Source organism: Rattus rattus, chromosome 3 (genome assembly GCF_011064425.1).
Source record: "Rattus rattus isolate New Zealand chromosome 3, Rrattus_CSIRO_v1, whole genome shotgun sequence".
Taxonomy (NCBI): domain Eukaryota; kingdom Metazoa; phylum Chordata; class Mammalia; order Rodentia; family Muridae; genus Rattus; species Rattus rattus.
In genome coordinates this window covers 120,845,196-120,860,873 of record NC_046156.1, presented here as the reverse complement: position 1 = coordinate 120,860,873, position 15,678 = coordinate 120,845,196, and the positions used below count along the sequence as shown (strand labels likewise).

The window sequence follows — 15,678 nt, the reverse complement described above, 5'->3', positions numbered from 1 at the left end:
AGAAAGAAAAGGATGTGCTCATCTTTGAGAAGAAGATATAGGAAGGGAAGCTATTCAAGAGATTAGTCCCAAGAGTAAAGGATAGAGAGGCCAGTTTTAATGGGACAATGATAAAGAGAGAGGTTGAAGAGTGTACAAGAGAGACACAGGTAAAGATAGAACAAGTAAGAGAGTGAGGCAGAGAGAGAAGATTAGAACTGATACCCAAAGTTAGTATGAGACCAAGTGAGTAATTCACAGGAAGCTGAGAAAAGCCAAAACGAGTCAGCTACAGTGAACAGAAGTTTTCAGCCAGAACAAATGAAATCAGGCAGCCAGAGATTAGAAAGCACTAGAAAGCGGTGAGCTTATTCAGCCATAAATATCAGAAGCTGAGAACATTCTAAGCCTAGGTTGTTTTGACAGAGGGTAGAACCTTCCAGGACTAGTCCTATGTCAGCAGACCAAGGTAAAAAGCCTCAAAGATGACAATTAATATGTGCAAATAAAAGTGACTTTTACAGGAAAGTATTTGACTGCTGCCTGGACTGAAACCTCTGAGGTAAGTATGGTTAAGGCATCTTCAGTTTAGATACCAGTTTCTAGAGATTGTCAAAGACATCACCAGATTCTCCTTTTTCTTGGAGTGTGGACGTGTGCCAGCCACAACTCGTTGTGTGTGTAGTGTCACTGTGTCTCTCTTTATCTCTCTGTGTATCTTTGTCTCTCTCTATCTCATTTCTGTCTCTCATCTTCTCTCTCTCTCTCTCTCTCTTTCTCTCTCTCTCTCTCTCCTGCTCTATCCATCTCTCTCTTGAGCTTTCTATGTACATTTGTCTATTTTTAAAATATCTCTCAATATTTTTACTTAGTTATTTATTTTTACATTCCAGATTTTATTCCAGTCCTGATCCACCCTCCCACCCAGTTTCCACAACCCATAACTCCCAGCTCCCCATTACACCACACCCTCCAATCTCCTCAAGGATGTCCCCATCTCATCCACTCCACCAGAACTTTAACTTTCCTGGTGTCTCCAGTCTCTTGAGGATTAGGTTTGTCTTCTCTGACTGAACCCAGACTCAGGGGTCCCCTTCAGTACATATGTTGGAGGCCTCATCTCAGCTAGTGTTTACTGCCTGGTTGGTGATCCTGTTTCTACTAGATCTCAAGGGTACCAGCAAGAAGTGTCTGCTGTTCTTCATACAATCAGTTTGGATTTTTATAATAACTAGGTGCATTCTTTGGTATGAGGATAATTACTACCATTATCACCTGTCTTCCTATTGTGTGGTACAAACTACTTTTTGTCTCTGGCAGGTTTCTAGTAAATCACTCCTCCCATTCACCACCCTACAAATACTTTACCCCTATCTTACCCTGTGACAGAGATTTCATTAGCAAAGCCCATGATTCATGCCCAGGCGATCACACTTCCACCCTACAGGAGCCTACTCCTGAGAGGTAAGAAAGAACAATTTAGAGCATCTTTCCTGCATAGGGATTGTTGCACAGTGATCATCTACAAGCATCTCCAATGTTAGGTATATCTGTTCAATATATGCTGCATACCTTGGAAAACAGAATACTCTTTCCCTTTCAGGACCAACAGAGCAAGCACTGCAGTTCCAAGACTGAAGAGGTCAGAACTCACCTGAAGAGTATGCAGACTATGAGGTACTGATGAGCTGAATCCTGCCAGTTAAAGTGATTGAATTGAAAAGCACTTAGGATATTCCTAAACCACATGCTTAGGTGAATCTGGGAAAGGATTTTTAAGGAGGATTTCCTGAGGGGGAATTACAAGACCCCCAATCAAATTTGGGAGAGTCACCACAGGGTCTGTGGGTCTGATTGGATTAATATACAAGATAGAAGAAAGCCACCTTCAGAGGTTTGGGGCTGTGCTTTCTTCCCACCATGTAGGAGTTCTTCCACCTGCCCTCCATTTTGTGAACACTTACACTTCTGACAAATTAAGACCCCTTCTCTGATGATATTTGTGGAAGGAAATAGTGTAAGACCACCACAAGGATAAATACTACCTGTGCAGAAAATGACATGATCCCTTCATTTATGGATGATTGACCACAATTCCCAAAGTACACTGGTGATGGCTACACCTATTCCCATCTGGAGTAACACTGGAATTAAGTCAAGTCCCATACTAGACCGCATACTTAACTTTTATTTTTTCTCCTAATTTGAAGAACATGGAGCCAGTTCACTTAGAGACTCTGGATAGAAAAAACACACCTTTAATCTGATTCCTGTGTCAGGAAATTACACACCTTTAATCCCAATTTTGAGACCAGAAGACTGGGCCATGCCTTCTTTTGGAGGCCTATATAAGCTCATGGAAGAAGGAAGCTTTGTGTCTTTGCCTGCTTGCTTTCATCTTACTAGCAAGCCCATTTTTCATAGGCGTTAGAGCCCACTTCTTCAGAATTCCAGCATATACTGAAGAATGTGAACACCACAGACTTCAAACCTTGTGGACTAAGTAAGTACTGGCTTTAGACATTGTTGGTAGCTGGACCCCACCCTTAAGTTTTTCTCATATATCCAGTTTCTATTCGTGCAGAGGAACTTATTCTGTACATTCTCTATAGGCCCCTGACTAATACAACATGTTTGAAATCAGAATGAATATTTTTGAAACTAATTGATAGTTTGATATTATAACTCTTTTATTTTATGAAAAGAGAGCCAGGATATGGTTGTTAGAACTAGGTATGATGTGGGTGGGAGGGGCGATCTGTTGTCAGGGCCATTCTGAGGCATCACTTCCCCTGGGAGTATCACCCATTGTATAGAATATAGTTTATTATATAGTTTAGAATATAGTTTATTTATGGTACAGATAGTATAGATAGATGATAGATCAGTAGATAGATGAATATAGAAAAAAAAATATATATATAGAGAGAGAGAGCTTTAGTATAGAATCAAGGTTATTTTGAGCATAGGAAGGGGCCTTAAGTAGGGAAGAGCAGGGAGTAGAGGCAGAAAAAGTCAGACAAACATATAGAGTATAGAGAGACTGAGTCAGAGAGGGAGGAAGAGAAGAAGAGAGAGAAAAAGAATCAGAGTTTGTGGCCAGGAACACATGGAGAAAGAGGGGCAGTGGGGAAGGTGACAGAGAGACAGAGAAAGGGGTTATAATCAGGGAGAGGAAGAGGAAGAGAGAGTAAGAGAGTAAGGAGGGGGCAAACAGCCTTTTTTACAGTGAGTCATGCCTATCTGGTTGTTGCCAGGTAATTGTTAGGTGGAGCCTAGGAGGAATGCTAAAATTCCATCATTATGAATTAATTTAAAATTAGAGGAATAATTTGATAAGAGACTATGGTAGAACAGGAATAGGTTCATCATGATCTTTAACTACTTCTTGCTGACTTTGGGGTGATGTGTCTCTGGGAAACCAAAGAAAATATGGATGTTGTTGTTGATCCAGTCTTAGGAGAGTTGGCTGTTTCCTTGCTATTAAAGGTCTGTGGAACCATCTGTAGGTAGAAGCAGTAGGTCCAGTAGAAGCGTCTGTGTCTGTGAGAGTAGATTGGAGTATGTGGGTTGCTTCTCTGGAACTGTCATGGATGTTGATTTGAGTAAATTCCTGGAACTGACAGGATGTTGAAACATTATGTGTGTGTGGGTGGGGGTGGAGGTGGGTTTAATAGTAATAGTAGTATTAGTATATGATATACAGTAGAGAACAAAGTTCAGCGTGTTTAGGAGGAAAGAATTATTCTTGGGTGTACATTTGAAACCCTTAGGGCTTGGCTGTTTGGATGAGGGGCATTCCAATCCCAGGAAACAGGAGAGGAATCCCACCCTCTGGAATAGGTCACAAGTGGGAACTTAGGCTATTGATTGATAGTTTACTTATGCAGCTGCAGTCTGACTGACCCATGGGAGGTGGGTCTGATTGTGTTTCTTGGAGCTTATAAGTTTACATAAGTGATAGATACATTTGTTGCCAGAGTGAACAGTCTATAAGATGAACATAGGGATTACAAAAACCTTTCCTGGAACAGAAGGAGCAAGAAGGGCTTTTACTTCTGTTTAGGAAACTGAATATATATAAATTCATTATAATGAGAATCATTTTGAAGTATGTATTGAAAAGACAATTAAAAAACTGGAAAATTTGAGAACTTTGTGAAGATAATTGATCACACAATTGAGCCTGGGAAACATCTTAAGTCTGTAGTTAGAAGGTAACTCAAAGGACACTTTCTATTTTTTGTAAAATATGTAGTCTTAACTAGTAATGAATTGAATAAGACACACTAGGTAATAGGGTAGTTTAAAGACAGTCAAAGGAAAGTAAAGTTAATTTTTCTTGAGATATACAAATTTCAGATTGTTATCATGGAATGTTTATTAAAATGTCAGATTAGTCAATTTATAAGACACTTTCCCATTGTTCCTGTTTCTCCACAGTGGCAGACAAGTTGTCATTAGGCCAAAGAGGAGGAGCATTTTCACTGGAATCTGAACTTTGGAAAAATGGCTCAGTCCTAGGTTAATATCCGAGACATTTAACTCTGAATCCTCAGTTTGACAGCAGTGTCATCCTGAGCCTGGCAGCACAAGGCAATGGGGTCTGTTTTCAAGGTTTATCATAACAATTAATGAATTTGACTACTGTGTCTATTTCTTTTCAGAGATCTTGGGTGAGGAACTGTATATCTGTTTTCTGTCCTAATAGTTTAAACATGTAGGTTACATTCAATAGATTTAGAAAAGATTTGGAAAATAAATATTAAACCAGATGTTATGCAATCATTAAAATGACAGTGGTTGGTCAATTTTTACTGTTGCAAATCTTTAAATTAATAAATAAAGATTTACCAAGTCCATAGTGGTTCCATCACAGCTGTTCTAATGTAGATCAGTGTTTAGGTAAGTGTCTATAGAAAAGGAGATGGTTGGGCCCTGTCATTAATAAGATGGCACTTTGGAAAAAGTGATCTGCAGCTAAGATGTCCTGAAACAATATGAGACATTTAACCTCTGATGGCATCCTTAGTTTGACAGCAGTGTAGGCTGAAGCTACACCTCTGTCTGAAGGAAAAGGCAATGGTTAGTACTGTTTCTCAGTGGTTTTCATAAAAAAACCCATAAAAAGAAACTTAAAGAGATAAATGTGCATATTTCTTCTGAGGGACAAGTGGTCTTTCCTTTCCCTGGGTCATTAATTCCCTTATTGCTGAATGCAGAGGGTTCTCTGTTCCGGAATAACTTTCAATATCTGGTTTAGAGATTTATCAGATTTCTAGTGTTTTTTATTGAAAAATAACTAATATTATCTGTAAACATATCTGAGTTATAGACTCTAATCATTAAGGCAAATTTCTTTGAACTTTTTACTAGGTGAAATCTTTTAAATTAATATTTTTTCTAAATAATGACTGGATAGTTAAAATTATTGACCTGATTCAATTGTTCTTTTCCTGAGGAGCTTTGTGTTTGTAACTGTCTTAACAAATATAACGGATTGTATGGTCTGGGACTTTCATTAACTAAATCATTCTGTCTTTCCCCAACCCATTTCCTCTCTTTCAACCTTCTCTGAAAAACCTCCTGGAAAAACTGCCTCCCTCTTACTTTTCTCTCTGTACTTGCTTCTTTTTCTTCATTATTTATTTGTTTATTTACAACCCAAATGTTGCCCCACTCCAGTTTATCCTTGCAGAGTTCCCCCCCCCAAATAACAGTTAGGAGCCTATCTGACAAAACTCATAGAAGGGTCTTTAATTTCTTTTCTAGATCAGGCATCCCCATCCCTCCTGACAGCCCAATGCACCACAGTCATGAAACATCACTTTGGTGGTGAAGGAGTACTGAATTTCTTCCTGTTTAGACTATCTGTCGACTTAAGTAACCTATAATACTGGAGGGGATGCCTTTTAACATTTTGTGACTTATGTTGAAGTAGATAGATCCAGTTCAACTACAGACTGTTTGGGTAGAAAAACACACTTTTAATCTGAGTCTTGAGGCAGAAAAATACACACCATTAATCCAGATCTTAAGACTAGAAGACATTCACTTAACTGGGCCCCACTTCTATTGCAGGCCTATGTAAGTATATAGGAGAAGTCAACTGTGAGTCTTTGCTTGCTTGCTCTCATCTTACTAGCAAACTCATTTCTTCACTGGCATCTGAATCTATTTCTTCAGGATTCTGTTCGATACTGAAGAAGACCTGAGACTTCAAACCTTGTGGAATAAGTAAGTATTGACTTTAGCCATCTTTATATTAGCTCGACCTCTGCCTACAGATTTTTCTCATACATCCACTTTCTATGTATACAGAGAAATTCATTCTTTATGTTTGCTACAGGATCCCAATTAATACTACACAATTGAAATGAGATTGTTTATACACTTCCAAACTCTTGCAACGTTGGATAGAATAGTCAAAAGTAGTTACCATTGACATAAGATTCAATAAACACACACAGAGACAGACCCATGGCTGGGGTGAGTGAGGATAATGGAGACTGAGAGAGACACAAACACAGAGAGACATATAGAGAGGGAGAGAGAGAGAGAGAGAGAGAGAGAGAGAGAGAGATTGATTCATCAGTCGTAGTGAGTCTGTTTTATCTTCAGTAGAACAAATATGGAAACCTACAGAAACTGAATAGAAATACAAGTTTCCAAGAATATAAAGGGACAATTTAGCAGACAGAGAAAATAAAATCTAAAGGGTATCTATAATTGTATCCTACAGAGTGAATAGTAACTTCTATTACTTCTTTCAGATCAACTTTAACCTCCAAACTACCTCCAGAAGACATGTCAAGGGACCTGGAAGTCAAAAGCTGTGGCTACACACACATCAGTGTTCAGAATTTCTGCTATGAGTGGACCATTAGAAACTTTTCATTTTGCATGGATGGAATTCGGGAAAATATTACAAGCCCAGGGTTCTCATTAGAGGCCAGTGGAGAAGTACAATGGTGTTTGAGAATATACCCAAACGGTGTTGATGAAGAAGGCAAAGATTGCCTGTCTGTTTACTTGGGTTTGCTCAGTTGTCCAAAGAGCCCAGTTTGGGCAAAGGTACAGTTCTCGATCATAAATGCCCAAGGAGAGAAATATCTTATTACAAAGATCTCAGATGTTTTAAGGTTTCTGCCAAATCAATACTGGGGATGCAAAAAGTTCATCCTTCGAGATTTCCTCCTCTACCATAGTCATTGGCTTCTCCCTGAAGACAAGCTTACCCTGTGTTGCAAGGTGAGCATAATAGGACCCTTCTTTAGCAGGCCTGGACAGAACATGACACCTGCAATCAGGGATCCAATGCAGATGTTGGCAGAAGACCTAGGAGTGCTGTGGGAAAATTCCCTCTTCACAGACTGCAGCCTGGTGGTAGCTGGCCAGGAATTCAGAGCTCACAAGGCCATTCTAGCAGCTCGCTCTCCAGTTTTCAGAGCCATGTTTGAAAATGAAATGCTAGAGAGCCTAACAGACCGCATTGAGATCCATGACATTCACCTGCAAGTCTTTAAGGAAATGATGGCCTTCATTTACACAGGGAAGGCACCACACCTCCACAGCTACTCAATGGCCACTGGTTTGTTGGCAGCTGCTGATAAGTATGCCCTGCAGGGGTTGAAGGTCATGTGTGAGGATGCCCTGTGCAGGAACCTCTCTGTGAAAAATGCTGTACCCACTCTCATCCTGGCTGACCTCCACAGAGCAGAGCACCTGAAGACTAAAGTTATGGATTTCATTATACTTCATGCTTCTGAAGTCTCTGAGACCGTGGGGTGGAAGTCAATGGTGGAGTCACATCCCTACTTGGTGGAGGAAGCATTTCGCTCCCTGGCTTCTATACATTGTCCTTGCTTGGAGCCCTCACTGTAATGCTGAAAGATATTTTAGGAGCTTGACAGCTATGACCTACACCTGTCTTCCAACAGCAACAACCACTCATTTTACCAATGAATTCTGTTTAGACTACAGTATTGCTGGAGCATTTACAGTGAATCTGGGCAAAGGCAGCCTGGATTTAGAAGAGCTGTGATATGTCAAAATGGTGTGTAGGGAAAGGGTACCACTAGGGTCTTGGACATACCCTGCTGATGTTTTATTCTTGTCTGATGTCTTGAACCTGGGATTCAACTGGCCTGAAACACAGCTCAACTGACTCTTTGGAAAAACCTGTCTGCATTATACTGAGCAGAATTAGATGACCTAACTTAACTGGCATGTAAAAATTTTCACCTAATTTATGTGTATTATCTATCTGCAAATAAAAATTCTTTCAACTTTACTGTATGTATCCTATTATTTGCCACTTGCCTTATTGTTCTAATTAAGCCTTCAACTGCTATATTGAGTAGATTTAAGAGAATGAGAAACCACTACTTGCCTTTGCTTTTGTACAGTGGCTTTGAGTTTCTCCCCATTTAAGTTGATGTTGATATGGGCTTCTTCTATATTACCATTATTATATTTAGCTCTATCATCTGTGTGGCAATCTCTGAAGAACTTTTATCATTAACAAGTTGCTTCTTAAAGACCTTTCCTGGATCCAGTTTAATGAGCATGTTTTTGCTTTTTTTGTTTGCATTTGTTTTGCTGTTTTTTCTCTCAGTTGGTTTACATGGTCAATTAAAGTTTGATTTTTGTATATCGAAGCACCCCTATTCACCTGGACAAAGCCTACTTTGTTTTTCTACATGATATTTTTAATGTGTTCTTGGAATATGTTTTTAATTATTTAATGATTATGTTTGTATCAGAGTCCATAAGGGAAATCGATGTTTGTTTTAGATATCAGGGTAACTGTAAAATCTCATAAAATAGAGTGGGAAATATTCCTTCTGTTTTTGTTTTATGGAATGATTTGAGGAGTATAGGCCATAACTCCTCTTAGCATGGTAGAATTTTGTGTGAAAATTATCTGATTCTGGGCATTTTTTTGATGGTGAGACTTTTAATGGCTGCTGCTATACTTACATGCCTTTGATTTGGTGCACACATGGTAAGATTGAAATGGCAGCTTGGGCCTTTTTCCTTTGATGAGTATTGTTGCCCTTACCTAATGTGAGTCCAACTCACATTCAGACTATTTTGCACAGAGGAATTGACTCTACTATGACCATACTCCTCTCCTCTTCTGAACACCCAGATGTACAGGGGAGACAGTTATGTCCTATGTACCACTGGCCAGTAATGACCTTTATAATTGGAAGTTATAGACCCCTCCCTCCATTTTCAAAAAGACCCTCAGATCTCCTAGGTCTTTTAGATTCAATCATGTTGACTCATAAACCCATCTGTGATGATTGTCAACAATTGCTTCACGTTCTTTTTCACAACTGAAGAATGTAAGAGAATTGTGGGAGAAGCTTAGAAATTGGTTCTAGGGGTAATGGACTGCTCACACAGGTACAGCCTTTACTTTGAACATTCCCAACTGGTATTGTAAGGCTGTTGAAGGTAGGGAGAGGATATGTGTCTACCTTCAGATTCTGTTGGGTGAGCCTCAGAGAAGCTTCTTTCAATTTGGCCTATAAATTTATCTAAGGTAGACAGGTGAAATAATGAGAGTCCTAGAGAATATCTAAAAAGAATGTTTTGAAGACTATAAAACCTACATTCTTTTGGGCCCAGAAACAAGAGAACATTGTCAGTGGGAAGTATGGCATTTTAAAAACAAACTACACCTGATATCTGTCAGGAACTTCAGGACCTGGATTGTTTTGCTGGTAAGCAATGTCCTATAACTTTATGTAGGAAGAACTATATGACCAACACCTTTGTGGCTCAGCTCCATTCCATTCCCTGGATAAACTTAAAGGACGAGGGGAAAGCCAGATAATTTTTGGTGGGCACAGGACACAAAATTCTTTCTTGAAACAAGCACTAGCGCCAATTTCAAATGAAAAAATGGGTACAGTGGCAACAGCCACCAAGACTTATCCAGGTATAGCCAAAGAAAGATTGATTTTGTAATAAGTCGGATTTATTCATGGTTACTTCTGAGTGCCCATATTCCCAGATAGAAAATATTTCTTCACTAAATAGGAGCACAGATCCATTTTGACCCAGAGGGAGTGAAAGTGCTGGATAAAATGTTTCCCTTTGTGATGGTTTGCATATGCTTGACCCAGGGATTGTCACTATTAGAAGGCATGGCCTTGTTGGAGGAAGTATGTCATTATGGGGATTGGCTTGGAGGTCCTCCTCCTAGTTGCCTGAGGGTGCTGAGTGTGTTCCTGGCTTTCTTTGGGTAAATATGTTGAACTCAGCTCCTCCTGAACCATGCCTGCCTGGATATTGTGACGCTGCCATGCTCCCTCTTTGATGATAATGGACTGAACCTTGGAACCTGTAAGCCAGCTCCTAATAATTGTTGTCCTTTACAAAGCTTACATTGGTCATGATGTCTGTTTACAGCAATATGACCTTTACTAGGACAAAAGTTGGTAACAGGAGCTCAGTTTTGTTGTGATTGCCCTGATCAAGCTTTTGTTTGGGTGAATGTAGATTTGGAGGCTTTGGATTAGGAAAGCCATATAATGTTTTAAAATGGGGCTTAATGGACCATCTTTGTAGAAATGGGGAAGACTTTGTTACTGAGAGTAATTTGAATTGTGCAGGCCTGGCCCAAGAGGTTTCAGAGGAGAAGAATTTCTGTATCTGCTCTAAAGGCTTCTTTTGTGGTATTTTGGTGAAGAATGTGGCCACTTTTTGCCCTTGTCTGAAGTGTCTGCCTTCAGAAACTGTCTGTTAATGTGAAGAGACTTAGATTAATTTCCTTGAGAAAGAAAGACTCAAACAAGCCTAGTGTAAGTTCTCTTGTATAGTTACTAAAATTCACACTTATGAAGAGCATTTTAATGAAAAAAGGAAGTTGGAAAAGGAGGAAACAAAATTTGTAATTCGAGACAACTATTTCTGCACACATTCCTGTAACAAGGGCCACCTGCCTACTGCCCTATGTGCCCCCTGGGCACAGGGAACTAAAAGTCATGGTCAGGACCCTTGGAGGTGTCTGTGTGCTCCTAGAGCTGAAAGCCAGTCACCAGGAGCACATAAATACCAGAGAGCAGTGGTAAGATCAACTGGTGTATCAAGCAACTGGCCTGGAGACTTCAGATCAGCTCTCTGCTCCCAAATCTGCATGAAAGTAAACAGGTCTACAGGATTGCTGTCATACAGGCTTACAAGAGGGTCAAGCCACTGTCAGAGACAGCAAGACAAGATAACACCAGAGACAACCTGATGATGAGGGGCAAGCACAGGAACCTAAGTAAAAGAAATCAAGACTACTTGTCATCATCACAACCCAGTTTTCCCACCAAAGCAAGATATCAAAACACACCGGAAAAGCAAGATTTGGATTTAAAATTACATCTCATGATGATGATAGAGGACTTTAAAAGGACATAAATAAAACCCTAAAAAAATGAAGGACAGCACCAAAAAAAAAAAAAAACCAAAAAAAAAACCATAAAAAAGAGCAAAACAAACAAACAAACAAAAAAACCCCGGTGAACAAAAACATCCAGGATTTCAAAATGGAAATAGAAACAGTAAAGAAATCACAAAGGGGGTTGGGGATTTAGCTCAGTGTTAGATCAATTGCCTAGCAAGCACAAAGTCCTGGGTTTGGTCCCAGCTCCAAAAAAAAAAAAAAAAAAAAAAAAAAAAAAAAAAAAAGAAAAAGAAAAAAAAAGAAAAGAAATAAATCACAAAGGAGACAACCCTGGAGATAGAAAACCTAGGAAAGAGATCAGGAATCATAGATGTAAGCATTACTAACATAATACAAGAGACAAAACAGAGACTGTCAGGGGCAGAAGATACCACAGAAAAGCAAAATGCAAAATGCAAAATGCAAAAAGTTCCTAACCCAAAACATTCAGGAAGTCCAAGATACAATGAGAAGATCATACTTAAGGATAGCAAGTACAGAAGACTCCCAACTTAAAGAGCCAGTAAATATCTTCAACAAAATTATAGAAACAAAGTCCCTAATCTAAAGAAAGGGATGCCCATAAACATACAAGAAGCCTACAGAACTCCAAATAGATTGGACCAGAAAAGAAATTCCTCCAGTCACATAATAGTCAAAACACCAAATGCACAAAACAAAATATTAAAAGAAGTAAGTGGAAAAGGTCATATAAAAGTAACATACAAAGGCAGACCTATCAGAATTACACCAGATTTCTCACCAGAGACTATAAAAGGCAGAAGATTCTGGGCAGATGTCATACAGACCCTAAGAGAACACAAATGCCAGCACAGGCTACTATATTCAGCAAATCTCTGAGTTAACATAGATGGAGAAATCAAGATATTCCATGACAAAACCAAATTTACACTATATCTTTCTACACATATAGAACTACAAAGGATAATATATGGAAAACTCCAACACAAGGAAGGAAACTACACCCTAGAAAGACAAGAAATTAATCTCCTTGCAAAAAAACCAAAAGAAGAAAGACACAAAAACCTAATTCCACCTCTAAAAACAAAGATAACAGGAAACAACAATCTCTATTTCTTAATATCTCTTAACATCAAGGGACTCAATTCCCCAAAACAAAGGCCTAGAATATCATACTGGATACGTAAGGAGGACCCAGGGTTTTGCTGCATATAGGAAACACACCTCAGAGACAAAGACAGAACCTCCCTCAGTGTAAAAGGCTGAAAAACAGTTTTCCAAGCAAATGGCCCAAAGAAACAAGCTGTAGTAGCCATTTAAATCCTGAATAAAATTGACTTTCAACCAAAAGTCATCAAAAAAACTAAGGAAGTACATTTCACATTCATCAAAGGAAAAAATCCTCAAATCAATAAAACTAGGAGCTGGTTCCTTGAGAAAATCAACAAGGTAGATAAACCCTTAGCTAGACTAATCAGAGGGCACAGAGAGAGTATCCAAATTAACAAAATCAGAAACAAAAAGGGAGACATACCAACAGAATCTGAGGATATTAAACACATGATCACATCCTACTACAAAAACCTATATTCAATGAAACTGGAAAATCTGCACTAAATGGACAGTTTTCCAGACAAATACCAAGTACCAAAGTTAAATCAGGATCAGATAAAGCATGTAAACCATCCCATAACTCCCAAAGGAACTGAAGCAGTTATTAAAAGTCTCCCAATCTAAAAGATCCCAGTACCAGATGGGCTTAATGTAGAGTTCTATCAGACCTTCATGGAAGATCTCATACCAATACTGTCCAAACTATTCCACAAAATAGAAATGGAAGGAGCACTACCAAACTCCCTAATTTCTTCTATGAACCAAAATTTTGCTTATACCTAAACCAAACAAAGACCCAATAAAGAAAGAGAACTTCAGACCAATTTCCCTTAGGAATCTTGATGCAAAAATACTCAATAAAATTCTCACAAGCTGAATCCAAGTACACATCAAAATGATCATCCATCATGATCAAGAAGCCTTCATCCTAGGGATACAGGGAAGGTTCAGTATACCGAAATCGATTAGTGTAATCCACTATGTAATCAAACTAAAAAAAAAAAGCCACATGATCAGATGCTTAGGAAGCATTTGATGAAATTCAACACACCTTCATGATAAAGCTTCATGATAAAACTTGAAACAACCCCACTAATATCAGGGACTAGACAAGGCTGCCCACTCTCTCCTAACTTATTCAATATAGTTCTCAAAGTCCTAGCCAGAGCAATCAGATAACAAAAGGAGGTCAAATGGATACAAAATAGAAAGGAAGAAGTCAAAATATCACTACTTGCAAATGATATGATGTTATACTTAAGTGAACTATTAAGCCTGATAAACAACTTCAGCAAAATGGCTGGATATAAAATTAACTCAACAAATCAGTGGCCTTCCTCTACTCAAAGGATAAGCCGTCTGAGAGAGAAATTAAGGAAATGACACCCTTCACAATAGTTCCAAAGAACATTAAATACCTAGGTGTGACTCTAACAAAGCAAGTGAAAGATCTGTATGACAAGAACTTCAAATCTCTGAAGGAAGAAATTGAAGATCTCAGAAAACGGAATTGAAGGAATTAGAGAAAAGATTGAAAGAGCCGAAGGTGCTTGCAACCCCCGAAAAACAATAATACCAACCAAATAGAGATCCCAGGGACTAAACCACTACCCAAAGACTACACATGGACAGACCCATGGCTCCAGCTGCATCTGTAGCAGTGGATGGCCTTGTTGGGCACCAATGGGAGGAGAAACCCTTGGTCCTGCCAAGGCTGTAACCCCCAGTGCTGGGGTTTGTTGGGGGAGGATAGAGCAGTGGTTGGGGAGGGTAACAACATCATAGAAGAAGGGGAAGGAGATAGGATAGGGGTCTCATGAACAGGAAACTGGGAAAGGGAATATCATTTGAAATATAACTAAAAAATATCCAATAAAAAGAAAAAGAATAAACATTAAGAACAAACTAGGGAACAACATGCACTTGAGGTAAGAGGTCCTCTGCCTTTTATCTTGAGCCTCCACACAGCTCCCTACGGCATTGCTCACCACATGCAATGAGAGACTTTGGAGGACTTTGTATGAAACAGCATGCCTTCATCAAACCTTCCCCTCAAAGATGAAGGGACAAAGGTGGAAAAACGAACATATTGTGACAGCCAGGGACGATGTATGACCAAAAGAAACAGTTCCTTTCCCATAGAACAGGACTGAGTCATAGTGGTCTTGGTGGCATTCATGGGACCAGTTGAGGTGCCAGAGAAGAAGCAGGGATTTGGACACAATCTCCTATCCCTGACTGAGATACTCTCTTCAACTCATAACTGCCTGTAAAGGAAAATATATTTTTTCCAAAACAGTTTCTTTGGTTATATAAACAACATTTAAGAGTACACCCCATATCAAGAAGTTGATGGCCTACCCAAAAAAAGGTGGAACATAGTTTTTTTAATGTCTCTTATTGTTTTGTTTGGTCATTTTTCAGTCTAGACTATTTGATTTTATGTTTTGGTGTATGATTTTGTGTTTTATTGGCTTTGCACATTTTTTTATGGATGTGTGTAGGTTTCATGTGCTTTTTCTTTGGTTTTCATCTTGGTTTTATTGTCTGTTTATCATCTAACCAGAAGGGGTACAAACCATGTAATTGGATAAGTAGGGAACTTGGGAGGGGCAGGAATGATAGGGATGATGGCAAATCATAATTCAAACACACTGTGTGAAAAAATATTTTCAATAATAATGACAAGAAAGTAGGGCTTTTGAAAGGTGAGTTGTATGTTCATCCTCAAGAATGGGAAATTACACTTATAAAAGTCAATCTAGGAATTCCAACACATTTCAGATAAAGCAAGGATTTGGAGATCAAGAAAATAATGCTTATCCATGGGTTTGAAGCCAGCCTGGGCTATTTGAGCTACTATGAGAGAATCAAAGAGTATGAAGGAAGAGAGGAGGTGTTTGCCAACTTGTTCTTCTACCATTATATCCCTTATAGAAGGTGCCATTTATGAATAAATGCATGTGCTGACTTTGACCGTTCCTGACCTCACACTATGAAAATAAATTTCCTGGTTTTTAAATTACACATTGTAATTTTATTTATTATACCAGAAATGTATTTTATTAAAGTTCTGATAAACAAGATAGACTAGACAGAAGATACAAAACCATGCAGACATTTGCAATAGAGGAGATAACAAAATACTTCAATGAACT

The 15,678-nt window shown here is 38.9% G+C and overlaps 1 protein-coding gene across 2 annotated transcripts; it reads left to right on the top strand.

Moving 5' to 3' along the window:
- Positions 1–1,580: 1,580 nt before the first annotated feature.
- LOC116895539 (TD and POZ domain-containing protein 5-like) lies at positions 1,581–8,271 on the top strand. Of its 2 annotated transcripts, XR_004387283.1 has the most exons (3): positions 1,581–1,656; positions 2,190–2,482; positions 6,753–8,271. XR_004387283.1 is itself a non-coding variant. In XM_032896782.1 (2 exons), the coding sequence occupies exon 2, from the start codon at positions 6,787–6,789 to the stop codon at positions 7,861–7,863; it is 1,077 nt and encodes a 358-aa protein (XP_032752673.1). In that variant the 5' UTR covers positions 2,418–2,482; positions 6,753–6,786; the 3' UTR covers positions 7,864–7,923. The 2 variants fall into 2 exon arrangements, 1 of the variants encoding a protein (XP_032752673.1); XM_032896782.1 differs by lacking the exon at positions 1,581–1,656 and having other exon boundaries at positions 2,418–2,482; positions 6,753–7,923.
- The last annotated feature ends 7,407 nt before the right edge of the window (positions 8,272–15,678 follow it).